This window comes from Leopardus geoffroyi, chromosome A1 (assembly GCF_018350155.1).
Source record: "Leopardus geoffroyi isolate Oge1 chromosome A1, O.geoffroyi_Oge1_pat1.0, whole genome shotgun sequence".
Lineage (NCBI taxonomy): Eukaryota > Metazoa > Chordata > Mammalia > Carnivora > Felidae > Leopardus > Leopardus geoffroyi.
The window spans coordinates 210629009-210656701 of NC_059326.1; the positions used below are offsets into that span (position 1 = coordinate 210629009).

At 39.7% G+C, this 27693-nt stretch overlaps 1 protein-coding gene across 3 annotated transcripts; it reads left to right on the forward strand.

Annotated features, from left to right (window-relative positions):
- Positions 1–1730: 1730 nt before the first annotated feature.
- LOC123577850 (UDP-glucuronosyltransferase 3A1-like) lies at positions 1731–27508 on the forward strand. 3 transcript variants are annotated; one of them, XM_045440146.1, is made up of 7 exons: positions 1731–2242; positions 4475–4576; positions 15003–15111; positions 16925–17456; positions 24078–24309; positions 25773–25992; positions 27108–27508. In XM_045440146.1, exons 1-7 carry the CDS (start codon positions 2149–2151, stop codon positions 27382–27384), a joined length of 1566 nt encoding a protein of 521 aa, XP_045296102.1. In that variant the 5' UTR covers positions 1731–2148; the 3' UTR covers positions 27385–27508. The 3 variants fall into 3 exon arrangements, with proteins under 3 accessions (XP_045296102.1, XP_045296120.1, XP_045296110.1); XM_045440164.1 differs by lacking the exon at positions 1731–2242 and having other exon boundaries at positions 4490–4580; XM_045440154.1 differs by lacking the exons at positions 1731–2242; positions 4475–4576 and adding an exon at positions 14110–14325.
- The last annotated feature ends 185 nt before the right edge of the window (positions 27509–27693 follow it).

A 27693-nucleotide genomic window follows, 5' to 3' on the forward strand; every position in this document is an offset into this window, starting at 1 on the left:
CCGTTCATGCTCTGTCTCTCTCTGTCCCAAAAATAAATTAAAAAGTTGAAAAAAAAATTAAAAAAAAAAAATGTAGTCACGGAGGAGTGCCTGTGTGGGTCAGTTGGTTAAGCATCCAACTTCAGCTCAGGTCACGATCATGTGGTTCATAAATTCGAGCCCCTCGATGGGCTCTGTGCTGACAGCTCAGAGCCTGGAACCTGCTTCAGATTCTGTGTCTCCCTCTCTCCCTGCCCCTTCCCCACTCACAGTCTGTCTCTATCTCTGTCTCAAAAATAAATAAACATTAAAAAAATGTAAAAAATGTAATCAACAATACCTCTAGTACAGAACCCGGACCTCTCTGTAAAGTTCTGAGGCATCAGGTCCAGTGACTATGGCAGTTCTGAGGACTTTGTTGATTTAAAAAAAACAATCATTGAAAAGGTAAGAAATATAAAAGATGATAAAATGAATGAGTAAAATTTGATGAGGAACAGAATATATATACAGTTTCAAAATGTCTCCTTGCATCTCATTTCCTAATTATAGGGTAAAAAATACCAATGTTACAATCAAGATCTTGGTGAACACCACTTTAAATTAGCGAGAGTTATCTCTAATGATAGGACCATCTGACATCATGTGTTTCTCAGTGTGATTCACTGAGATGGAATCAACACCACCTTAGTAGTAGTCCCACCATGTCCCCTAGTAACTTGAAGTATAATGAGAAAACATCAGACAAACCCAACTTGGAATCCATCATACAAATAAGCAGCTTGTACTTTTTAAATCATCAATGACAAGAAAGACAAAGAAGAACTGAGAAGCAAATTCTTACTAAAGGAGATGATATAGACATGATAACTAAATGCAATGTGTGATCCTGGCTTGGTTCCTGCACCAGCAAATTCATTTCACAAAATGGGATATTATTGGGACAATCGGATGTAATGAAGTAAGGTAAATAAAGTAGCGTGATTGCCTGTTTTAAAAAATTGTGTCATGGGGCGCCTGGGTGGCTCAGTCGGTTAATCGTCCGACTTCAGTCAGGTCACGATCTCGCGGTCCGTGAGTTCAAGCCCCGCGTCGGGCTCTGGGCTGATGGCTCAGAGCCTGGAGCCTGTTTCCGATTCTGTGTCTCCCTCTCTCTGCCCCTCCCCTGTTCATGCTCTGTCTCTCTCTGTCCCAAAAATAAATAAACGTTGAAAAAAAAAATTTTTTTTTTTAAATTGTGTCTTCCTAAGCAGATTAATTTTTCCACTGGGGAGATATAATATCTGAGCAGAGGGTAACTGTGAAAGTGTATGAATGTAATCACATAGCTTCATACTATAGCACAAATACAGAAAGATTATGAAGGGAAAGAAATGGAATAATGTTGACAGAGTTTACAAATCTTTCTAATAAATAATTTCAAACATTTATAAGAACAGAACTTCTTGCTGCCCACCACACAGTCCTATTTAGTATGCCCATTCAGAATTATAGACTTAACCTTTAGAGGTTCAGTCCTTCAGGTCAATACTTGGCCATCCACCCAGGGGTGCTAAACATTTTGGGACACTAGCATTTTCACCGTATGTTACTTTCCTAAGAAACTTCCTGAGCAATAAGTGTAGGTCATTTTCATTTGGGAATAAGCTTCTGGGATTTTGACATTGGAACACTTAAAGAGATTTAAGGAGGTACCTGGGGAAATGGGGCAGGGGGAAGACAGTAGGAGGTCAATAGTGCAATTAAGAGGTGGGAAAGTTTGGGGAAAGGTCCCTAAAATGTAGATAGGTCTGAGTCATCTTGGAAGTGACTTCCTAAGGTTCAGAGTATCTTCTCTGCAGAGAGTGTGGTGATTACTCGGACAGAGAAGGGTTAAGGAGAGCTCACTAACCCCTCCTTCCTGCTGCTTCTGGTTAGGGAGGGTGAAGACCAAATAGCCAGTGGAGCAAGCACCCAGGAGGAGGAGCAGAAAGGCCAGAAGCTATAAACAGAAAAGAAAACAGACAGAACGCATCCCTCACCTCTTCCCAAGCTTCTACCAGAGCATTTCCTTGGCTGCCAGTGCAAAGCTTGTCCCCAAGGCATACAGGTCGCCGTGAGGGACTCAGAGAAGCAGAGCACAGGGCTCTGAGCACAAGGCTGGGATCTGCAGCTGGTACAGGAGGGAGCATGACAGGCCAGTGGGCGCTGCTGCTAGCTGGCTTTCTTCTGTCTGGGTTCCTGATCCCAGAGGCCGCCAAAATTCTGACTGTATCCTCACTGGGTGAGTGCTGGCAACAGAATCAGACACAGGCGCATCCCAGATGCTCAATCTAGCCCTGCTTCATAGGTCATTCTTTGTGGTTTTCCAGAGCTTGTTTGGATCCCAGGATAGAGGAGGGAGAGGTGGAAAGGCAGAGGGTTCACAGAGGGGTCCCCACTGCTGGTGTGGGGAAGCTAGTTCTGGAAAAAGCAATGGTTTTCTTTCCTCTTTTTTACCTTTTCTGGAGGTGTGTCCTATTCTGCATTGCTGGGGCCAGAATTTCGATCCAATGCTGACCTGGAGACCTTGAGCTGCCTACTCCTGGGTGCAGCCGGGATTTTCAGAGGCATACCTTAAAAGTCTGAGGGTGCTGTAGTTACCAATAGAAAGTGGAAGGTGAGGTCACTTTCGGGCTCTTGCAGGCCAAAGAAAGGGACTCCTGGGGGTAGCAGCACAAACGGGGCCTGTTTCACTAATAGGAAACCTGGAAACTGGGCAGAGAAAATCAGTTGGGAACAGGTCTCTCTTTTGCCCTTGCTGCTAGAAGGTTTTGAAGAACAGTGAAACAGTTAATTCTGTGTGAACCCAGTTTTAATGCCTTTACTTTTGCTGCAAAGGGAACAGAAATGGAACAGGAACGTTTATCAGGATAAAGAGGCATCATAAAATGGAGTTCCCCCAAGATATTTTTTTTTGATCCATTCTGACAGGATATGGGGCTCCTGGGGTCACTTTTAGATCCCCAAGAATCTGGGGATCGTGGGCTAGAAGAAACCATTGAGGTCATCTAATTGGGCATCTCCCTTTTATTTCCTGACAGGGAACCTAAGGGTCAGGGAAATGAGGGGCCCTTTGCAAGAGCACACCAGATCTCCCTGATGTCACACACCTGGACTTAACCTACTGTTTCTTACCTCAAACCTGTCCTCTTCCCCAGACTCTATGCTGTACAGTGGGGATTCCTAAAAATAAGTATTGAAAAAACCCTGTTTTCCATTTTAAATCTATTTTTAATGATAGTTAAAGGCAACAGAAAAAAAGAATTGCCCCACCTCTTGAAATTGCATGTCCTCTGGACTCTGAGAGGGGGCAGGTGTGGTTTGGAGGTGTTGGAAACCCTGCCTCTGCCCCAGAATGCACTGGGATCACCATGGTCCTCAGGAATGGCTGCCTGTGCAGGAAGCCTTCTCCCCTGCATCCATTTCTTACAAGGGTTAAAGGTGAGCCAGAGAAGGCATCTAAGGGTGTAGGGTTTGTGCTTTTATGTAATCTGTGTTACATCAGGCAACACAAGTATAGATATAAAAAACTAGAATGATTTCCACAGATATACACCATTACTGTAGTCCTACATGCATCTGTCCTGACCCAATCATCATGAGATCATTGTCTTCCAAACAACCCCCACTTTCCAACATAGGCAAATTCTACTCCTTGACCCATAGATTCAAGCAAAGTGCTCCATGATATTACATGGTTTTAGACATTGGTGTGATAATCTGTACCTCCACAGAGAATCACACTTCTATTTCCTTAGGATCCCAGGATTTTCCTATGTTGGGTGATGTCCCAGTTTTATATACATACAGGATCCTACAGTTCTACCCAAAGGGTCCATAATTATCCTGAATGCTTTAAATTTGATGTTTAGTAAATTGCAGGACCCAACTGAGGAACATCCTGCCAAATATATTTGAATCTGAAGAATCTTGGCTCTGAGCAGTGGCTCTCTCCACTTCTGCTTCTGTGGCTTGGACTGATATTCATGTTCCCATGTTTCTGGCTTCCATGTTAACATAAATTTCCAGACAGAAGGATTCCAGAAATAGCTTTGATTGATTGTCCTTTAGAAACCCATTATTCTCACATACATAGTCTTGTGCCAAAATTTTCCACAAATTTCCTTTCCTAAAGGACACAGTACCTCCATAAAGGCAGCCTAAATTGCAGCATGTGCCTAGGATTGGGAACTCCTTTAGGCTTAAGCATAGAGAAGGTCATCTCACTGGCATGGAGATCTTGAAGCGCAAAAAGGAATCTTTCATGTAAGATTGCTACAAATTAAGACTTGGTCAGAAAGAAGGAGGGTATCTGGTCTGGGGTTTACCCAAAATGAAACCAAAGGACTAAAATAACTCATCTTCTACTGACCACCAATTCTCTGCTACCTTATCCTGGATCTCCATTCCCCCACATCAATTTCAGACCCTCTGTTCTCACCTTCACAAAAATAAAATTTTGTATCATTCCTAGGTGGAAGCCATTATCTAGTGCTGGACCGGGTATCTCAGATTCTTCAAGATCATGGTCATAATGTCACCATGCTTCTTTATGGAGGAGATTATTTGATCCCAAGTAAGTTTTTTTCTGGTAATTATTAAATTTATCTAACCCAGTAAAGGATATACAATGTCTTTTGTCTGTTTGTTTGTTTTGTTTTTTTCAATATATGAAATTTATTGTCAAATAAATTGTTTTGACAATTTGTCAAATTTATTTGACAATAAATCTTTTTCCATTCCGTAGGTTGCCTTTTAGTTTTGTTGGTTGTTTCCTTTGCTGTACAGAAGCTTTTTATCTTCATAAGGTCCCAGTAGTTCATTTTTCCTTTTAATTCCCTTGCCTTTGGGGATGTGTCAAGTAAGAAATTGCTATGACTGAGGTCAGAGAGGTCTTTTCCTGCTTTCTCCTCTAGGGTTTTGATGGTTTCCTGTCTCACATTCAGGTCCTTTATCCATTTTGAGTTTATTTTTGTGAATGGTGTGAGAAAGTGGTCTAGTTTCAACCTTCTGCATGTTGCTGTCCAGTTCTCCCAGCACCATTTGTTAAAGAGACTGTCTTTTTTCCATTGGATGTTCTTTCCTGCTTTGTCAAAGATTAGTTGGCCATACGTTTGTGGGTCTAGTTCTGGGGTTTCTATTCAATTCCATTGGTCTATGTGTCTGTTTTTGTGCCAATACCATGCTGTCTTGATGATTACAGCTTTGTAGTAGAGGCTAAAGTCTGGGATTGTGATGCCTCCTGCTTTGGTCTTCTTCAAAATTACTTTGGCTATTCGGGGCCTTTTGTGGTTCCATATGAATTTTAAGATTGCTTGTTCTAGTTTTGAGAAGAATGCTGGTGCAATTTTGATTGGGATTGCATTGAATGTGTAGATAGCTTTGGGTAGTATTGACATTTTGACAATATTTATTCTTCCAATCCATGAGCAGGGAATGTCTTTCCATTTCTTTATATCTTCTTCAATTACCTTCATAAGCTTTCTGTAGTTTTCAGCATACAGATCTTTTACATCTTTGGTTAGATTTATCCCTAGGTATTTTATGCTTCTTGGTGCAATTGTGAATGGGATCAGTTTCTTTATTTGTCTTTCTGTTGCTTCATTGTGAGTGTATAAGAATGCAACCGATTTCTGTACATTGATTTTGTATCCTGCAACTTTGCTGAATTCATGTATCAGTTCTAGCAGACTTTTGGTGGAGTCTATTGGATTTTCCATGTATAATATCATGTCATCTGCAAAAAGCGAAAGCTTGACTTCATCTTTGCCAATTTTGATGCCTTTGATTTCCTTTTGTTGTCTGATCGCTGATGCTAGAACTTCCAACACAATGTTAAACAACAGCGGTGAGAGTGGGCATCCCTGTCGCCTTCCTGATCTCAGGGAAAAAGCTCTCAGTTTTTCCCCATTGAGGATGATGTTAGCTGTGGGCTTTTCATAAATGGCTTTTATGATCTTTAAGTATGTTCCTTCTATCCCGACTTTCTCAAGGGTTTTTATTAAGAAAGGGTGCTGGATTTTGTCAAAGGCCTTTTCTGCATCGATTGACAGGATCATATGGTTCTTATCTTTTCTTTTATTAATGTGATGTATCACGTTGATTGATTTGCGAATGTTGAACCAGCCCTGCATCCCAGGAATGAATCCCACTTGATCATGGTGAATAATTCTTTTTATATGCTGTTGAATTCGATTTGCTAGTATCTTATTGAGAATTTTTGCATCCATATTCATCAGGGATATTGGCCTGTAGTTCTCTTTTTTTACTGGGTCTCTGTCTGGTTTAGGAATCAAAGTAATACTGGCTTCACAGAATGAGTCTGGAAGTTTTCCTTCCCTTTCTATTTTTTGGAATGGCTTGAGAAGGATAGGTATTATCTCTGCTTTAAACGTCTGGTAGAACTGCCCTGGGAAGCCATCTGGTCCTGGACTCTTATTTGTTGGGAGATTTTTGATGACTTATTCAATTTCTTCGCTGGTTATGGCTCTGTTCAAGCTTTCTATTTCCTCCTGATTGAGTTTTGGAAGGGTGTGGGTGTTTAGGAATTTGTTAATTGCTTCCAGGTTGTCCAGTTTGTTGGCATATAGTTTTTCATAGTATTCCCTGATAATTGCTTGTATCTCTGAGGGATTGGTTGTAATAATTCCATTTTCATTCATGATTTTATCTATTTGGGTCATCTCCCTTTTCTTTTTGAGAAGCCTGGCTAGAGGTTTATCAATTTTGTTTATTTTTTCAACAAACCAACTCTTGGTTTCGTTGATCTGCTCTACAGTTTTTTTGGATTCTATATTGTTTATTTCTGCTCTGATCTTTACTATTTCTCTTCTTCTGCTGGGTTTAGGCTGCCTTTGCTGTTCTGCTTCTATTTCCTTTAGGTGTGCTGTTAGATTTTGTATTTGGGATTTTTCTTGTTTCTTGAGATAGGCCTGGATTGCACTGTATTTTCCTCTCAGGACTGCCTTCGCTGCGTCCCAAAGCGTTTGGATTGTTGTATTTTCATTTTCGTTTGTTCCATATATTTTTAAATTTCTTCTCTAATTGCCTGGTTGACCCACTCATTCGTTAGTAGGGTGTTCTTTAACCTCCATGCTTTTGGAGGTTTTCCAGACATTTTCCTGTGGTTGATTTCAAGCTTCATAGCGTTGTGGTCTGTAAGTATGCATGGTATAATTTCAATTCTTGTATACTTATGAAGGGCTGTTTTGTGACCCAGTATGTGATCTATCTTGGAGAATGTTCCATGTGCACTCGAGAAGAAAGTATATTCTGTTGCTTTGGGATGCAGAGTTCTAAATAGATCTGTCAAGTCCATCTGATCCAATGTATCATTCAGGGCCCTTGTTTCTTTATTGACCGTGTGTCTAGATGATCTATCCATTTCTGTAAGTGGAGTGTTAAAGTCCCCTGCAATGACCACATTCTTATCAATAAGGTTGCTTATGTTTATGAGTAATTGTTTTATATATTTGGGGGCTCCGGTATTCGGTGCATAGACATTTATAATTGTTAGCTCTTCCTGGTGGATAGACCCTGTAATTATTATATAATGCCCTTCTTCATCTCTTGTTACAGCCTTTAATTTAAAGTCTAGTTTGTCTGATATAAGTATGGCTACTCCAGCTTTCTTTTGGCTTCCAGTAGCATGATAAGTAGTTCTCCGTCCCCTCACTCTCAATCTGAAGGTGTCCTCAGGTCTAAAATGAGTCTCTTGTAGACAGCAAATAGATGGGTCTTGTTTTTGTATCCATTCTGATACCCTATGTCTTTTGGTTGGCGCATTTAGTCCATTTACATTCAGTGTTATTATAGGAAGATATGGATTTAGAGTCATTGTGATGTCCGTAGGTTTCATGCTTGTAGCGATGTCTCTGGTACTTTGTCTCACAGGATCCCCCTTAGGATCTCTCGTAGGGCTGGTTTAGTGGTGACGAATTCCTTCAGTTTTTGTTTGTTTGGGAAGACCTTTATCTCTCCTTCTATTCTAAATGACAGACTTGCTGGATAAAGGATTCTCGGCTGCATATTTTTTCTGTTCATCACATTGAAAATCTCCTGCCATTCCTTTCTGGCCTGCCAAGTTTCAGTAGAGAGATCGGTCATGAGTCTTATAGGTCTCCCTTTATATGTTAGGGCACGTTTATCCCTAGCTGCTTTCAGAATTTTCTCTTTATCCTTGTATTTTGCCAGTTTCACTATGATATGTCGTGCAGAAGATCGATTCAAGTTACGTCTGAAGGGAGTTCTCTGTGCCTCTTGGATTTCAATGCCTTTTTCCTTCCCCATTTCAGGCAAGTTCTCAGCTATTATTTCTTCAAGTACCCCTTCAGCACCTTTCGCTCTCTCTTCCTCCTCTGGGATACCAATTATGCGTATATTATTTCTTTTTAGGGTATCACTTAGTTCTCTAATTTTCCCCTCATACTCCTGGATTTTTTTTATCTCCCTGTTTCTCAGCTTCCTCTTTTTCCATAACTTTATCTTCTAGTTCACCTATTCTCTCCTCTGCCTCTTCAATCCGAGCCATCGTCGTTTCCATTTTGTTTTGCATTTCGTTTAAAGCCTTTTTCAGCTCCTCCTGACTGTTCCTTAGTCCCTTGATCTCTGTAGCAAGAGATTCTCTGCTGTCCTCTATACTGTTTTCAAGCCCAGCGATTAATTTTATGACAATTATTCTAAATTCACTTTCTGTTATATTATTTAAATCCTTTTTGATCAGTTCGTTAGCTGTCGTTATTTCCTGGACGTTTTTTTGAGGGGAATTCTTCCGTTTCATCATTTTGGATAGTCCCTGGAGTGGTGCGGACCTGCAGGGCACTTCCCCTGTGCTTGGTGTATAACTCGAGTTGGTGGGCGGGGCCGCAGTCAGACCTGATGTCTGTCCCCAGCCCACCGCTGGGGCCACAGTCAGACTGGTGTGTGCCTTCTCTTCCCCTCTCCTAGGGGCAGGATTCACTGTGGGGTTGTGTGGCCTGTCTGGGCTACTTGCACACTGCCAGGCTTGTGGTGCTGTAGATCTGGCGTATTAGCTGGGGTAGGTAGGGAAGGTGCACGGGGGCAGGAGGGGCTGGCTTAGCTCACTTCTCCTTAGGTGATCCGCTTCAGGAGGGGCCCTGTAGCAGCGGGAGGGAGTCAGACCAGCTGCCGGAGGGGTGACTCCGCAGAAGCACAGCGTTGGTTGGGTGTTTGCCCGGAGCAAGCAAGTTCCCTGGCAGGAACTGGTTCCCTTTGGGATTTTGGCTGGGGGATGGGCGAGGGAGATGGCGCTGGCGAGCACCTTTGTTCCCCGCCAAACAGCTCTGTCGCCCGTCCCGGGGTTCAGCAACTCTCCCTCCTTTTGTCCTCCAGCCTTCCTGCTTTCCGAGCAGAGCTGTTAACTTATGACCTCCCAGATGCTAAGTCGCACTTGCTGTCAGAACACACTCCGTCTGGCCCCTCTGCTTTTGCCAGCCAGACTCGGGGGCTCTGCTTGGCCGGCGGGCCGCCCCTCCACCCCGGGTCCCTCCCGCCAGTCCGTGCAGCGCACACCACCTCGCCGCCCTTCCCACCCTCTTCCGTGGGCCTCTCATCTGCGCTTGACTCCGGAGACTCCATTCTGCTAATCCTCTGGTGGTTTTCTGGGTTAGTTAGGCAGGTGTAGGTGGAATCTAAGTGATCAGCAGGACGGGTGGTGAGCCCAGCGTCCTCCTACGCTGCCATCTTCCCTGTATTCCCAGTGTTTAGTTTATACCAATTTAATAACATAGAAATATTTTGTTCCTAGTGTTCCTAGATGGCTTTATCCCCAACTCTTTGGTTAGTTGATGTCACAAAATTACATTTTTATACATCATGTGCTCCTAAACATAAATTATTGTTAATTTAAATGCACTAGTATGTTAAATTGTGTAGAAAATTTGAGTGGAGTTACAAATTTTAAATAATGATAGTAGCTTTTAAACAAATAATTTTTTTGATGTTTATTTATTTTTGAGAGAACGAGAGAGAGACAGAGCATGAGCACAGAATCTGAAGCAGGCTCCTGGCTCTGAGCTGTCAGCACAGAGCCCGATGTGGGGCATGAACTCATGAACCATGAGATTATGACCTTGGCCGAAGTCAGATGCTTAACTGACTGAGCCATCCAGATGCCCCTAAACAAATAATTTTTTTTAATATACTAGCCTCTTAAATCATATTGAAAACAACAAGGTAGTTAGATCCATTGTTACAATAACAGTAGCTTTTATAATGCCCATCCTTTTAGCTCTTTAAAAATCTTTATTTTTTCATATACCTTTAAGTTACTTTCTCGTGTCCTTTCATTCTTCCCTGAAGAAGTGCCTTGTGCATTACTCCCAGGGCAGTTCTAGTGGTAACAAACACCCTTAGTTTTGTTTATCTGGGATTGTCTTAATTTTCCTTGATCTTTGATGGACAGAGTTGCCTGATGTAGAATTTTTTGTAGACAATTCTTTTTTTTCCCTTTATTTCTTTCTTATTTCTTTTCTTCTTCTTCTTTTTTTTTTTTTTTTTTTTTTTTTTTTAGCATTTTGAATATATTGGGCCACTGCCTTCTGGTCTCGAACTTTTTTTTTTTTGCCTTTAAAATTTTTGATTGGAAATCTATTGATAATCTCACTGACAATCACTTGTATGCGATGAGTCACTTTTCTCTTGCTCCTTTTAATATTTCCTCTTTCTCTTTCTGTATTTTGATATAATGTGTCCTGATGTGGGTGTCTGAGTTCATTTTACTTGGAGTTGGATGAGCTTCCTGGATGTTTATATTAAAATCTTTCACCCAATTGGGAGGTTTTCAGCCACTATTGCTTCATATATTGTCTCTATGCCTTTCTTACTCTCTTCTCCTGAGCATCCACAGGTCATGTGTTGGACCCTTAGACTGTGTTCCCTTTTCTTAAATTGTTTAACTTTCTGTTCCTCAGACTTGATCATTTCTACTGTCTTCTCTTGAGGTTCACTGATAATGCTTGAAGGTTCTTTTGCTTGCTCAATTCTGCCTTTGAATCCCTCTAGTGACATTTTCATTTCATTTATTGTATTTTTCAGTCCTAGAATTTGTTTTTGGTTTCTTTAGATTTTATATTCCTTTATTAAAAAAATTAAAATGTTTATTAATTTATTTTGAGAGAGTAAGAGTGAGCGTGAGCTGGAGAGGAGCAGAGAGAGAGAGGGAGAGAGAGAATCCCAAGCAGGCTCCTAGCTGCTAGCCCAGAGCCTGATGTGGAGCTTGATCTCACAAACCATGAGATCATGACCTGAGCTGAAATGAAAAACTGGATACTTAACTGACTGAGCCACTCAGACACCCCACCTACCTTTCTTTCAGTGACATTTTACAAACACTTTTTCCTTGACCTTCTCCACATCTTCCCTTAATTCTCTGAGAACTTTAAGGCAGTTATTTTAAAGACATTGTCTAATACATCTGACATAAGGTAATTCTTAGGGACAGTTTCTGTTAATCTATAATTTTCTTTGGATGAAGCATTAGTTTCCTGTGTCTTGGTGTGTCTTGTAATTTTTGTTGAAAACTGAACATTTGAATATAACAATGTGTAAATCTGGAGATGTAACTCTCCTCCCTTCTCTTTGCAGATTTTTGTTATTAATTTTGTTTGTTTATTTATGTTTTAAAATTGTTTTATGCTGCTTTTGTGTTGAGGATCAAACCGAGGTGTAAATTTCACTGTTCAGTCTTTTCTGAACCTTTTCCTGGGCATGAATGGACACTTTCAAGTTTTCCTGGTATGCGTAGCTGTTTTACAATGTCCCAGCTTTTAATGGTTCCCTTTCAAATGGGTAAATTGAGAAAATGAGGGGGAAAGGAGGGCATCAATCTTTTAAGACCCCTGGAAGTCAATTGAGCCAGAGAGGGAAGTGGCTGCAATAATAGAGCATGATGCAGAAACCTTGCTGCCTACTTCTTTGTCTGCATCTCTGCGACCAGAGCAGCAATCAGCAATCAGAGCACAGATACTTGATATTTGGACAAGGTGATTTTTTTGCCCACTCAGGCTCTTGAAACCTGTGTACAAGCTGCTCTATAAACAATGCATACAGCTTCCTGCTGGAGACTGAGGGCTGGGGGATGGGTAGCTGCTACTGTGGAAAAAGCTGAAATTGACTAAAATTATCTGCAATTTACAGCTAAAGACTTCCTCTGGTTGGTGGAAACCATCAATTGGCTGCAGATTTCCCAAATGGTTATTTCAGACAAATTCTGTCAGTGGAATTGTTGTCTACATCAGGAGGTGTGTGTGTGTGTGTGTGTGTGTGTGTGTGTGTGTGTGAACTTTTCACCATTTGCTGTTCTCAAAGTATGTCCAGGAAAGCTCCTTATACTCTCATGCTGGAAATGGAGCCATAATAGGTGTGTCTTGACAGTGTCAGGGATGGAAAGACCTTCCACTCAACAAGCAATTTGTCCCAGGAATTTAACTGAGGTGCCATGGCTTGTGCTTTGTGTAGGGCAGCAGCACATCCCTCTATGTGAGTTACTATGTGCGTGTTTGTGTCTTGACTGAATGGGCTCCACAAATCTCTGCAAAAGGAGGTTGTCCTCAAAGTACTGTCATACATGTGCTTCTGGAGAAAGTTAAATGTGGTTAAAGATCTTGCCAGCAAAACTAGCGAGTAGGGCTGTTGAGGTAGTCCATGAGAAGCCAAGTTACAAGTTACTTGTACCCTTCAAAGGTGAAGGTGAAGAGACACTAGAGCTGAGAGCTTGTTGAAATAGGAATTAAACAGAATATATTACCAAAGCTATGACTGTAAAGAATTTATTAGTTTTAGATATAGTCAGTAATTTCAGTAAGATTGGAAATGGAGGCCATAATATGATCACAGTAATCCACTGAGAGGCTCCATTCATTCAGGGTTAAGAATAGTCCAGTTAGGCTATTAAATGGAGAACTAGTGGGGATAATCACTTCTTCGTTAATGGATCCTTTACAAAAAGGGATTTAATCCTTGAAGGAAGGCACTCTATTAAAACTCTATTTTGTTGTATTAAAACTTTTAATATGTTGGGCAGATCCAATGAGTTCCCTTTGGTCATGGTGTTAGTACTAAAACATTCATTTTATGACTTCTTCTATAGGAGCAACCATAGCTACTGTGAGATAACAACCAATGGCTGTTATGGCTATGGGATATTTAATCCCAGTAGTTAAGACGGGGCATGCACCACTGTGCTCTATCTAATATTTTCTACCTCCTAACAGTATAGAGGTACTTTGATAAATTTTGGTGAGCTCTCATGATATATCTGTTATTTTCCCCAGTACTGACTAAGACGATTAAAGTTGGTCATTGGGGGGATCTCATCCAATGTTAAAAGTAATGTAGAACCTCTGATGTAAGTCACAAAAGCCAATCTGTGTCCTTGCTCTGTTATAATTTTTTTAAAAGTAATGTTAGTTGCCACATATGTGAAAACTGAGCCCTCTGTTTTAATTTCTTTCCTGACTCTCCCATGCTGACATTTCCCATTTTTTGCCCTTCCTTTCATTGTCATTATTTATACTTTGGGGGAGGGTATGCCTTTTAACCTGCTCATATTTATAAGTTCTTCCTCCAAATGTCCTAATTAGCATCACCAAAGCTAAGGGCCTTCTTGCTGGTGATTTTAGAGAACTGAGATTAAGCTGAGTTTGAATTAACCCTTGAATTAACCCCATGAGGGTGTCATCAGTGTTTCCCTTATACTCTGTTAATCAAGGTTTTCTTTGAGCTACAGAGATATCATGAGCAACAGTAGCAAAGGCATTTTCTCGGGTTCTAGTGCACCTTCTCCTTTTACAGTGTGGAGTTCATCAGATGGCATGGTGCTATCCTCCTCACACCGTTCAGTGGGCTTGTAAACTGGAATCAGTCTTAACTCAGAGCACTGTTTATAATGGGGGCAGTCCTTGAGATGTACAACCATTGGTCATGCAGTTCTACCTAGCCTACTGTCAATCACACGGTTCATGCTGGAATCCAGAAACAAAGTGGATTCTGGCACAGAAGATAGGTTTGAGTGAGACACATGGCCAGGGCCACTTAAAGGCTAAACCCATCCTTTTGTTTCTAAATGCCAATTATGGAAGCCTCTGAGTGGGATGGAGGTGCAGGTTCCCCTCATGGGGTCTGGCTTGCTTGGCTGAAAATCTTGGTCACACGAGGGAGGTCATATTGAGGCTTTCTCCTCATTTTTCCAAGATATGTCCCAGAAAGTTAAGGAGGAAATGGAGTTTGAAAGCTGTCAACAGTCCAACTTCAAAAATGGTGCCAGACTCTTTAGTACACATGAGTTATGGGGGAAATGTCGGAATGGTAAGTAGGACTGCAGGGGACTACTCTTGTTAACTTAGCCTTTGCCATATTTTTGGCTGAATGAGAAACCTTTGCATGTGTCACCTGTAAGTAATAAAAAAATATCTCTTTTTTCCTAAAAAACAAAGGACTGGGGAACTGGGATAAAATTAAATCTGTATTTAAATACAAAGTGTAGCACTTACTATATGTGCAACCGTGATGAATTACCTGACACCCCATTTATGTTTGTCTTCTCATCTGTAAAATGAAGAATATCTGTACCTTTACATGAAAGCTTCAAATAGAACTTACTTCTATTTAAGTTCTATATCATTCATTCAATTGAATAGAAGTAATTGAATTATTATAATGTTCTCAATAAATAGTATCAGATCCTATGACTGAAGAAATGAAAGCTTCAAATAGAACTTTACTTTTATTTAAGTTCTATAACATTCATTCAATTGAATAGAAGTAATTGAATTATTATAATGTTCTCAATAAATAGTATCAGATCCTATGACTGAAGAAATGAAAAAGCAGGCAGAAAACCGAAAAACCCTCTAAAAGTAAACATGCAGATATATATAAAATTATTAGGATAAAAAAAACAACTATGGTATCATGCCAAAATTATCTGCCTTGTTGGACTTAATGATATATTTTATTGGTGTTTTTAAAAATTTTTTATTTAGAAAAGAAGGAAAATGCATACCAAGTTATCAGTTGGCTTCTACCTGAGGATCATGAAAAAGAATTAAAGGAACATTTTGATTCCTATATGAAGGAAGCTTTGCATGGCAGGTAATTTCTTTTATTCTCTGATTGAAATTGCTCTCAATTCACTGCATTCAGTGATGCAAATAAATGGTTGGATGCATAGCTATTTGGAATGAGTTTAAGAGAAATGGATTGGTGGATGGATGAGTGGATGGATGGGGAAAATCAGTGGTGGGGGGGGCAGCAGATGGATGGAATAGATATGTTTTGCACTCCCAATCCCTTTGGGTACTGTGCCTCTTCCACTGAAAGCATGAATGTATTTCTGTATAGTGAGGGTGATTGTTCTTTCTGGGTCTTCCTGGCAGCCCTTCACCTACAATGTTTGTGTGTATGCTCTCCACAACACAGAAGGCAGGATAAACAACATAATTTCTGATTGTTGGTAGGCGTATCAGAGCCACCATTTTATACTTACTTTTCCTCTCATCACTTAAATTCAAGAATGGAAACATGCTGATGAGCATTGATTTTTCATACCCTGAGCCATTGTCTTTTAACTCATTTAAAAACCCAAATGCCTTGATGACACACATTGTGATATTAGCTTGAAAGTTTTCATCATTATCTGGGATGTATAGAAAGTTCTTTACTTTTGACAGAAGAGGGAAAAGATAAATATTCATGCCTTTCTGATGAATTATAGTGACCTAACTCCACCTTTCCCTTTTTCCTTAAAAATTTTATTCAGTCATCAATGTGGTCCTAAAATCTGGCTTTTGCCATAAAGCCTTTCTGCTTACCTAAACTAGAAGACCAAATTCTTCATCCAGAAGAGGTGTGTTCTAAAATACTCTCTTGAAGCATTGTATATATCATCTTGTGTTGTTATTCATGATTTTTTTATTATGTCTTGTCTCTTCTTCCCCACTTCATTTCATTGAAGACATGTTGCACCCACTTATTAAATATGGTGCAGCATGCTGAGCACAGTACCTTCCTGTATTTTAATAGATTAACTTAATTTCAAATATGATGAATGTTGTTCTTTTAGGAATTTGTAGTTCATTTCTTGAATTTATCCACACAAGTAGCAGTCATTCATTATGTAAAATCATTTAAAAACATAATAGAGAATAATTTCAGCTAATCATCTATCGTCACTTGAAGTTTACTCTACAGTGCACGTGGACAACTGCATATTACTAATGAGCTCTCACCTGTGGGCTTTCAGTGGGCTGACATGGTGTAGTATTAAGTTCTTTCACTACTCCAGGAAAGATGAAATGGAAAGGGTAATAATAAGCTTGTTTGTTTTAACTTGTTTATTTCATAGGCTAGAAAAATATAAATCTCATGTTCAGTTTAGAATTGGGATTCTAATATTAGCATCACAAAGTTCCTTGTGTGAGGCAATCCCTCAAATGCAGACTCTACAAAATTTAAAGAACAAAAAAGGGCTATATTATCAACATTAACGGACTCTGCTGCCAAGTTACTTCCACAGTTAGGCTGGGAAACAAGACAGTCACTCATGAACTGTCAGTATACAGATGAAAGTTAAAGAGAACATCACAGAATGTGTCAAGTAGACATGGAATTCTGATGTCTGCTACAGTCAGAGATGGCTGCCAAATTGGAAGGATCTTGAATTGATGTGGATGTGATTGGCTAGAGAAAGTAGACGGAAAAAAAGTGAGAACGTTTTAGGAAGCAGAAACACATGGAGCAGAGTGACCAGAGCAGATTATTCATTGGACACCGGTAAAATAGATGGGCTGCTGCCAGGTATGGTCTTACTTACCTGGGATATTTTCTGTGAGCTAAAGGTTCTCCTAAGTGTTGTGAAATTAACTCTTCAGTGAATATTTGTCTTTTTTTTTTTTTTTTTTAACAGGGAAGCATTTGGCACCTTTGTAAAGTTAATGGAACAATTGGGGATTCAATGCAGTGATTTGCTAAGGAGAAGTGACATCATGGATTCTTTAAAAAATGAGAACTTTGACCTGGTATTTGTTGAAGCATTTGACTTCTGTTCTTTCCTCATTGCTGAGAAGCTTGTGAAGCCATTTGTGTCAATTCTTCCCTCCCCATTTGGCAGTGTGGACCTTGGGCTACCAAACCCAGTGTCTTATGTTCCGGTATTCCATTCCTTGCTAACCGACCACATGGACTTCTGGGGCAGAGTGAGGAATTTTCTGATGTTCTTGGATTTCTTCTTAAGGCAATGGCGAATCCAGTCTACATTTGATAACACCATCAAGGAACATTTCCCAGAAGACTCTAGACCAGTTTTGTCTCATCTTCTAAAGAAAGCAGAGCTATGGTTTGTTAACTCTGACTTTGCCCTTGAATTTGCTAGGCCCCTGCTTCCCAACACTGTGTATATTGGAGGCTTAATGGCCAGACCTGTTAAACCAGTACCACAAGTAAGTAAAACCTTAGCACTCAATAGGGACTTCATGCAAAGCTCTTCAGTAAACATAGAGTTGGTAGCTCCCTTGCCAGTGGGAACTGGGACTGAAGTAGGATGGGACAAGCAAAACACCTAGAATACACACGTTTACTTTTATTTTTACTTTTTTTTTTTACATACTTACTTTTATGTCTCTAGTCTATTTTATTGTATTCTATTCTATTTTAAATTTTATTTTATATTGGTAAAGACACTTAATATGAGACCTACCCTCTTATCAAATTTTTGAAAATACATTATGAATCATTAAGTGTAGGTACCATGTGCCTCAGATTTGCAGATCTTATTGATCTTATTTAACATTATAACCCTTCCTCCATTGAATAGGAACTATCTGTTCTACTTTTCCTCCAACCCTTGAAAACCAATTTCCACTTTTTATTCTATAAATTTGACTATTGTAAATGCTTCCTATAAGTGAAATCTTACAATATATGCTTTTCTGTGCCTGGCTTATGTCACTTAGCATAATGGCCTCAAGGTACGTTCATGTTTTCATATATTGCAAAATTTCATTCTTTTCTTTTAATTTTAAGTTTATATACTTATTTGAGAGAGGGGGCATGAGCCCTTTCACTATGTTGATGGTGTCCTTTGATACACGATGTTTTTCTTTTGGTGCAATCCAATGCAGTTATTTTTTATTTTGTTGCCTGTGCTGTTGGTGTCTTTTATGAGAAATCACTACCCAACACAATTATATGAAGATTTCTCTCTCTATTTTCTTTTAAGAGTCGTATGTGTATAGCTCAGATTTTTAGGTCTGTCATCCATTTTAAGTTGATTTACCATATGGTATAATGCAATGGTTGACTTTCAGTTTTTTTGCATGTGGATATCCAGTTTTCCAATATCGCTTGCTAAAAAGACTGTCTTTTACCTAATGAATGGTCTAGAACCTTTGTCAAAAGTTATTTGACCAAATATACCTGGGGTATTTCTGGACTTTCTATTTTATCTTATTGATCTACATATCTATCTTTTTTGTCATACTACACTATTTTGATTACTGTAGCTTTGTAGTAACTCTGGTATCAGGGAATGTGGGACCTCCAACCCTGTTCTTTTTTCCACATTGTTTTGGGTACTCATTGTTTTTGAAATTCCACATCAGCTTATGATAGGTTAATATTTCTGCCAGAAGCAAATGTTATTCACTATTGATAGAGATGCATGGTACCTGTAGATCACCTTGGGAAGTACTGGCATCTTTAAAGTATTAAGTCTTCTAATCCATGAAGCCTGTAATTTGTTTCCATTTATTTGTGTCTTCTTAATTTCCTTCAGCAGTGGCTTACAGTTTTCAACATAGTTCAATATAGTTACCTCCTTGGTTAAGTTTATTCCTAACTATTTTTTTATTCTTTGGATTGTATTGTGAATGAAATTGTTTTTCCAATCTCCTTCCTGAAATGGTCATTATTAATGTAATGCAATGGATATTCTGAGCTGATTTTATTTCTTGCTACTTTCCTAAATTTCTATATTAGTCATGACACATTTTTTGTGTGTGAGAGGAAACTTAGGATTGTCTGCATATGATATCTTGTTATGTGCCATTATTTCTTGGTGCAAACTTTCTATTCTTTCCTCTCTCATTCCCTTGAGAACTCCATAATGCATATATTAATCTACACAAAGGGGTCCTGTGAGTCCCTTACACTCTATTCATTTTTTTGCCCTTTCTACTTTTTTCTCTTTAGACTTGACATTTTAGATGTCCTGTCTTCAAGTGTACTAAGTCTTTCTTCTGTCTGTTTTGGTCTGCATTGAACTACCCTAGTGAATTTTTCAATTCAGTGATTGTATCTTTTGTTTTGATTTTTTTTTGCTTTTTTTGAAAAATAGTTTCTGTCTCTTCTTGCTATTATTCTCCATTTGTTCATATATTGTCTTCCCGATTTCCTTTAGACCTTTGTCCACTTTTTTTTTTAGCTCTTTGTGCATATTTGGTCAATTTAAAAGTCTTTGTTTAGTAAATCCAATGTCTGTTTCTTCAAAGAGGGTTCTGGAGATTTATTTCATTCCTTTAAATGACACATTTTGGCTTTTAGTGTCTCTCTTTTTTAAATATGTCTTGTGATCTTTTGTAGAAAGTTGTGGGCATTTGTAAACCCAGTCACCTCTAGTTGTGTTTGCAGGCTGCCATGGAACACCTTCACTAGTTAGTGGGGAATGTTTAATACTTTGGATAAGCCAGGGCAGACAATTTAAAGTCTCCTTAGGTATTTTCTGAGCATTTTTCCTGTCTGGACCTTTGTGTATGCTTACATTCATCTGATTCTTCCTGTATACTTGGCCAATTTTAATGTCTTAAGTTCCCAAAGAGTCTTACCCAGATTCTGTTCAGGGACATAGGTGTTTTGTTTGTCTTGCCCCAAGATTCTAAATTCTGCAGTATCCCTGCAGGTTTTACATGACATTGTGCCCTCTATTGCCTTGCAAGACTCCCACCAACCTGATATCTGAGCTATATTGCCATTTCCAGTCAGAGCTCTGAGCCTGGTGAGATCTTAACTTGTCACCTGGGAGCCTACAGAGTGGCTACAATGTTGCAAATTATTTCATTTCTTCTCCTCTTACAGAAGGCAGGGCTACCACTGCTGCCTCTGGACCATGGCATGCCACTTCAGGAAGAGTGTGGGGCCAGAAGAGTAAAATTGCCATGGAAATTCTAACCATTCTGAGTGTGCTTTTTTTTTTCTTCCTGAATGGGCATCTGTTTGGTTTCGGTATATCACTGACTATTTTCCCAAGTCGTATAAAATTATCTGAGTGAGTCTTTAGCCTTTTTTGTCCTTTGTTTTTTCTGTGGGGAGCTGGGAGTACTCAGCTTCTTTTTATGATGTTGTACTCTGCCTTTGCCAATTTTAAATTATAGATTTACACTGATCTTATAAATGTCAAGTGACAACAAAGCTGGTTTTTACTGGTCCTTTGGGATGATAGTTTTTATAGTGTTGTGCTGGATGGAGTTAAGAAGGGCCAGAATGGTACAACGAGGTAAGCTGGAGACAGTCAACAAATGCACAGGAAGGAAGAAACAAATGTTTTGAAGAGTTGACAAAAGATATGAAACTAATATTTAGGGTATTTATTAAGTCAAAACTTCTTTTTAAAAATTTTTTTAATGTTTATTTTTGAGAGACAGAGAGAGACAGAACATGAGTAGGGAAGGAGCAGAGAGAGATGGAGACACAGAATCAGAAGCAGACTCCAGACTATGAGCTGTCAGCACAGAGCCCAATGCGGGGCTCAAACCAGCAAGCCATGAGAAGATGACCTAAGCCAAAGTTGGGTGCCCAATCAACTGAGCCACCTGGGCGCCCCAAGACCATGAACTTCTTTAAGAATCATCCAAGGCGGCTATGTGCTAATTAAAATCAGACAAAATAGACCGATGTCAAACCTTTTACAGGATATAAAAAGGTATTTTATAACTCGTCTAATGTAACAAAATCAATCAGCATAATGCAACACATTAATAGAATGAAGAGAATTAAAAAAAAGCTCATCATTTCAAGAGATGCAGAAAAAATATTTGACAAAACTAATGTCCTTTCATGATGACAACAGTCACAAAGCTAGGAGTAAAGAGGTATTTTTTGAACACAATAAAGAGTATTTATGGAACACTGACAGCTTTAACATCGTACTCTATGGGATAGACTGAAATCCTGCTGCCTCAGATCGGTAGTCTAAGATGCCCGCTTACATCACCGTTATTCAAATATACCCTACACAAAGCAAGTAGGCGAGAAAAAGAAATAAAAGGCATCCAAATTGGAATGGACAATGTAGAAATGGTTTGATATTCATATGACATAATCTTGTATATAGAAAATCCCAATGAATTCATACAACTTGTGTTTTCATACACTGGCTATGAACAATCTGAAAAGGAAACCAAGCAAATTATTCTATTTACAACAACACCTAATTAAACTGAGGAGGTGAGAGACACATACACTGGACACTACACATTTGCTGAAAGAAATTAAGGAAGACCTAAATAAATGGAAAGACATCTCAAGACCATGAATTGTGATACTTAATATTGTTAAGAGAGCAATACTACTCAAAGTGATCTACAAGTTTTACCTAAGCCTTATCAACATTTGAGTGGCTTTATTATTACTTTTTTTTTCTTTTTTGCAGAAATGGAAAAGCCAGTCTTCATCTCACATTGAAATGTAATGGAATGCAAGTAGCCAAATCAACATGGAAAGAACAGTGTTCGATGACACACATCTGTGACCAATTCATTTGTGACAAGGGTGCCAACAGCAATCAATGGAGAGAACAGTCTCTTCAGCAAATGGTGCTGAAACCACTGGATATTCATTCCCATGAAAGAGAATATATTCCACGCCTTCCTCACACCATATACGAAAATCAACTCAAAATGGATCAATGGCCTAAATAAAGAGCTAAAAGCCAAAAAGTTCTTAGAAGAAAAGAAAGGGCTAAATTGCATGGACTTGGACTTGGCAATGAATTTGTAGATGTGACATTGAAAGAATGAATAACAAAAGAAAAAATAGATAAATTTGACTTCATCAGAATTAAAAGCTTCCGGAGAAGCTTCTCCGGAAGGTTTTAATTAAAGGGGACATTTTCTAGAAAATGAAAGGACAACCTCTCAGGTACCAGGCGAGTATGTACTCTCTTGCTGCTTTTCATCCTCATCTTGGAGGTCCTAAGAAAGTAGTAGGAGAAAGAAAAAGCAATAACAATCATGTAGATTAGGCAGGAAGAGTTAAAACTGTTCTTTCTCACAGATGACATGATGGTCCATCTAAAAAATCTGAAAAGTCAAGAAAAATATTTCTGGAACTAGCAAGGAATTATAGCAACATTAAAGCATACAAGTTTAATATAAAAAATCCATATTTTTCTTGTATATCAGCAATGAACAGGAGGATGTGAAATTAAAACCACTCTACTATTTATATTTCACCACTAAATATGAAATCTTGGGAATAAATACTAACAAAACATGTACAAGATTTATATGGAGAAAACTACAGAATGCTGATGGAAGAAATCAAAGAGCTAAATAAATGGAGAGATACTCCATGTTTATGGGTTGGAAGACTCAATACTGCTAGGTGTTAGTTATCTCCAATTGGATCTATAGATTCCGTGAAATCTTACTGAAAATCACAGCGAATTATCAATTGTGGATATTGATAAGCTGATGCTCAGATTTGCTTGTAGAGGCAAAAACACCAAAGGGCCAACACAATGTTGAAGATGAAGAACTAAGTTGGAAAACTGACATTAGTCATCTCCATGACTTATGAAATGGCTAAAGTAATCAAGAAAGTGTGCTATAAGCAAAAGAACAAATAGATCAATGTAATAGAAGAGAGTACACATAGACCCACACAAATGTAGTCAAATGATCTTTGACAAAGCTTTAAGAAATACCACGAGAAGAAGATAGTCTTTCCAATGATTGGACACAGATCCTATGTCTTCAAAAAAATTAACACAAAGTAGGCCACAGACATGAATATAAAATGCAAAAGTATGAAATTCATATGAGGCGACATAGGAAAAAACAGACGACCTTGTGATTGGTGATTACTTTTTACATATAAAACCCAAGTCATGTTCTGTGATAGAGTTGAGAAGTGGGCCAAATTGATTTTAAAAAATTCTGTTCTGCAACATACCTGTTGTGGAATAAAAGGAGGACACTCAGACCAAGAGTAAATATTTGCATAGGTATACCTGATAAAGACTATTATTCAAAATGTAATACACGCAAATATACAACCATATATACAAATATACAAAGAACTCTTAAAACTCATAATAACAATAAAAAAAATCAATTAAAATTTTTTAAATGGGCCAAACACCTTACCAGAACTCTCAACAATGAAGACAACAGATGGCTCATAAGCATATGAAGGAGACAAATGACAGATATTTCCCCAGCATCTACCTCAGCCTCCAGAATGCCTACTGCCCCCTACTTGTCCAGGACAGCAACTGGCACTCACCTAGGCAATAGCACCTCTGGTCTGTCATTGGAACACTCCTAAATGCCGTATCTGCACAGACAAGGATGAGGGATGAGGATGACCCTGCTTCTGGGGCCATGTTCTTAACAACAACAAAAAAAGAAGTTTCAACGACCTCTGCCTTCCTCTTCTTAAAACATTGTAATATGGATATTCTGAATCTAGATATTGGTGCTGAAGTATGTGTTAAGTGTCCTACGTGCATTGTGGACTATTGTGATACTGGCTGGACTCCTAAGACTCTCTTCATATCCATTTGTGATTATTGAAAGGATTTGCATGGTATGGATTGTCCTGAGGTCTCAGAAAAATGGCCTGAAGGCCACTGGACACAATGGATATAAGCACACTGTAGAGTGCACTGAGCTGTCCTCAGGCCTATGAGTACAGTTTCAAGACAGTGAGCTCTAGGTACTGACAGGATGGTGCATTCTGTTAATAGTTGACTTTCATTTTATGAAATGATTTTATAAACATTTCACATCTAGCTTTTCATGAACAACTTTGTTCACATCCTTTCCTTTCTTACCTCTCTCCAGGAATTTGAGAATTTTATCAGCAAGTTTGGAGACTCTGGTTTTGTCCTTGTGGCCATGGGCTCCATGGTGGGCACCTATCAGTCCCAGGAAGTTCTCATGGAGATGAACAGTGCCTTTGCTCATCTCTCCCAAGGGGTGATATGGAACTGTAAGCCTTCTAAGTGGCCCAAAGACATCAAATTGGCAGCAAATGTGAAAATCGTGGACTGGCTTCCTCAGAATGACCTCTTGGGTAAGGACTGACCAGATCTATTTCTCTTTTTCTATTTATGTCTCTTTAGGGCTCCACGGGGCAACTCCATCACCATGAGAAGGGACGGTTGGTTGCTAAAGTAATGTTTAGAGGACAGGAATGGAGCAGTCAACTGGAGTCCCTGGGAAATCAGGATATACAGCCAAAATGTTTAAAAGTGCCATGTTTGCTTCTTCCTTTCTATTCTAGTCCTGCTATTTTCAGTCAGAAGTGATATTTTTGTCAGGTTATTTTAACCCTAACGTATTTGCACTGAAGAAAGTTGTCCAAGTCCAACCAGAGACAGTTTATGGACTTTGAGAACACACATCAGGGGTCTTCTTGCCATTGCTTTTCCTGGGCCCTTGAGAACCTGTTAGGCCACGTGCCATTACAGACACTCTGCCCTTCCACACACACATATTAGCACATTCTCCTATGCTACAAAAGGTATAGTCATACTTTCAAAAATTGATGTTGATGGTGTCTGAGGGGTGTGCCAAAATATCTGACTGTCAAGGTGAGTAATCTGTCAGCCAGTCATTTGGTCCATACAATTGTCTGGTAACAGTTCCTTACACCCCAAGGTTTTCTTTGTCCTTGTGCCAGTATTTTCAGCATCCTAGCTACCACAACAACTGAATACCTCAGAGGTTCACCCCAAGATTATTCACCCCAAGGCTCACAAACATATTGGGAACTTAAGATAGAGTGTTCTGCATATTTTTTTTTCACAAGGCATGGACTAAAAAGGATTCTGATTTTCAAGGAAACACCAATAGATTCTGATGCACATCCCTGTTGAGAGGCACTGTTTGAGATGAACTCTTCATTATCAACACTTGTTTTGGTTTTCTCTAAAAAAGAGTAGAGTAGCACACAGGAACTGGAAATACTGAGATGGGTGGTCCATCACACCCTACTTTAGAGGATTTCTTATTAAATTGAGGAGAAAGCACATAGAGTGTATGTTTGAGGAATGCCAGGTGAGATGCGATGACAGTAAAAGTATTAAGACTTCAATAAGAGGAAAATAATGGGCAGTGAAGGAGAGAGGGTAAGACATGGAGAGTGAGAGACAGAAAAGAGACAGAAGGAGACACAAAGAGAGCAGACATAAGAAAAGCAAAGAGAGAAACAGGGTAGAGAGAAGAATAGATGGATGGATAGGTGGATGGATAGTTGGGAGGAGGAATATGCCTTGCTTAACACTGTTCTCTGCAGCTTTCCCTTGGCTCTGGGTCTTCGATGGATTGACTTAGAGGAATCTCTGTACACAGACAAGGCCAGAATCTTCCATCTTGGAATATGCACCCTTGAGTATGTTCAAAGCTGGATCAGTAAATCCATTTTCTCCACCATACCCTGAAATCCCTTGGTATTTTCCTCTGCCCTGATGCTTTCCCTGGTGTTCTGAGAGTTTTCATCGTGAAATATTCTGCTCTGTTCCTGATTTACAACAGCGCACCCACGCATCCGTCTTTTTGTCACCCATGGTGGGTTGAATAGCATAATGGAGGCCATCCAACATGGTGTGCCCATCGTGGGGATTCCAGTCCTTGGAGACCATCCTGAAAACATGGTCCGAGTAGAAGCCAAGAAGTTTGGTGTCTCTATCCAGTTAAAGCAGATCAAGGCAGAGACATTGGCTCTGAAGATAAAGGAAGTCATAGAAGACAAGAGGTATGCAGCTCTCTGAACTTGTCATTGAGACTAAAAGAAGATATGAAATGCGATGGGTACTGCGTAGCACTCTTTTGCAAAAAGGCAAAACTTTAGGGACAGACAATGATATGCGTATGATACTAATACCTGTTCTGTTTCCTCTGAGAGTAAGGCTAGGCGTTTAGGTTAGATGCTGAGAACAATTTTCTACCATAAGTATTGCAAAGACTCTGACCTATTTACACTGGGTCTCAGAGAGGTGTTATATTTTGATGCTGCTTATAGTAGAATTTCACTGAGGCAGGAGGTCTCCTTTTTGTCCCCCAATAAGCCACACTGTTTCCAGCCTCAGGCCCTTTGTCAGTGCTGCTCCCTAGAACATCCTTCCTTCTCCTCTCAGGACTGGTTCCTTCATGACCATTGGGCTCATCTTCAATGTCCTCTTCTCAGAGAGGTGGTCTTTGATAGTCCTAAATGCACTCCTCTCTCACCCCCTTCAATTGTAATTTGTTTTTTCTTCTTAACACTTCTCAGGATAGGTAACTACCCCATTTCTTTGTGTTTTTGCTTTATTGTGGGTCCCTCGTATTAGAAAGTAGAGAGTAAGCCCCCTTGGATGGCCAAGTGTGTCTGTTTTTTCCCCTGAGCTCACCGGGCCTAGCACAGGGCCTGCCACAAAGTAGGTTGAGATGAATTTCTGTTAAGTGAGTTGGTAGAAGGACCCATGATGTCTTATGTAAATTCCCATCCAGCACAATGATCTGATAATGAGGATGGGTGGAATATCTTATTAGCATCTTCAGGACATCTACCCTGAGTCAGGGATATGTTACATCACATATATTCATACGTGTTTTTTCTTTAGTGTAGCATAAGCCTCCTGGGAAGAGACTTTTCCTTACAGCTTAGTCACTGTTTTATAGTTTAGCACTTTGGGCACTAGGCATGGATCTTTGCATGAAGGCACCAGTTTGAACTTCTCAATGTGACCCTGCTAGTGTGGCAAGACCAGGCCAACATTTTTCCTTGAAACTGAGTTTTCTGTGATGTGGAGGAATGAGTGTGTGTGAGATTCAAGGGTCTAAGACTTCTACGACCACAGAGGTAATGCCTACCTCTGTGTCTGCCAACAGGTACAAGTCAGCAGCGGTGGCTGCCAGCATCATCAGGCGCTCCCACCCCCTGACCCCCGCCCAGAGGCTGGTGGGCTGGATCGACCATATCCTCCAGACAGGAGGTGCTGCCCACCTCAAGCCCCATGCCCTGCAGCAGCCGTGGCATGAGCAGTACCTGCTGGACATCTTCTTGTTCCTGCTGGTGGTCACCCTGAGCACCCTGTGGCTCTGCGGGAAGCTGCTGGGCATGGTGGCCATGTGGCTGTGTGGGGCCAGGAAGCTGAAGAAGGCCTGATGGGGGTGCATCCTTGATGGGTATTTGAGAAGCCACTGGTTCTACAAAGTCTCCAACCACACAGGACACCCTTACTGTTCCTCGTATTCCACCTGATGGTGGCACATAAATTGCTCTTCACTTCTGTCTGTGTTTAAAAATTCTTGTGAAGCATTCTTGGGATTCTTCTTTAAATTGTAGTAAAATATATATTATATAAAATTTGACATTTTTACCATTAAGTGTACAGTCAGAGGCATTTACCATTGACATTATCCTGCATACATCACTATAACTCATTCCAGAACTGTTTTCATCATTCCAGAATAA

What these genes read in the sequence shown, in the direction of transcription:
- LOC123577850 (XM_045440146.1), top strand. Translation starts at nt 2,149, where the DNA reads ATGACAGGCCAGTGGGCGCTGCTGCTAGCTGGCTTTCTTCTGTCTGGG. An exon ending in AAGGAAGCTTTGCATGGCAG is followed by an intron (nt 15,112 to 16,924) that starts GTAATTTCTTTT and finishes TTTTTTTAACAG; the next exon opens with GGAAGCATTTGGCACCTTTG. An exon ending in TCCTCAGAATGACCTCTTGG is followed by an intron (nt 24,310 to 25,772) that starts GTAAGGACTGAC and finishes GATTTACAACAG; the next exon opens with CGCACCCACGCATCCGTCTT.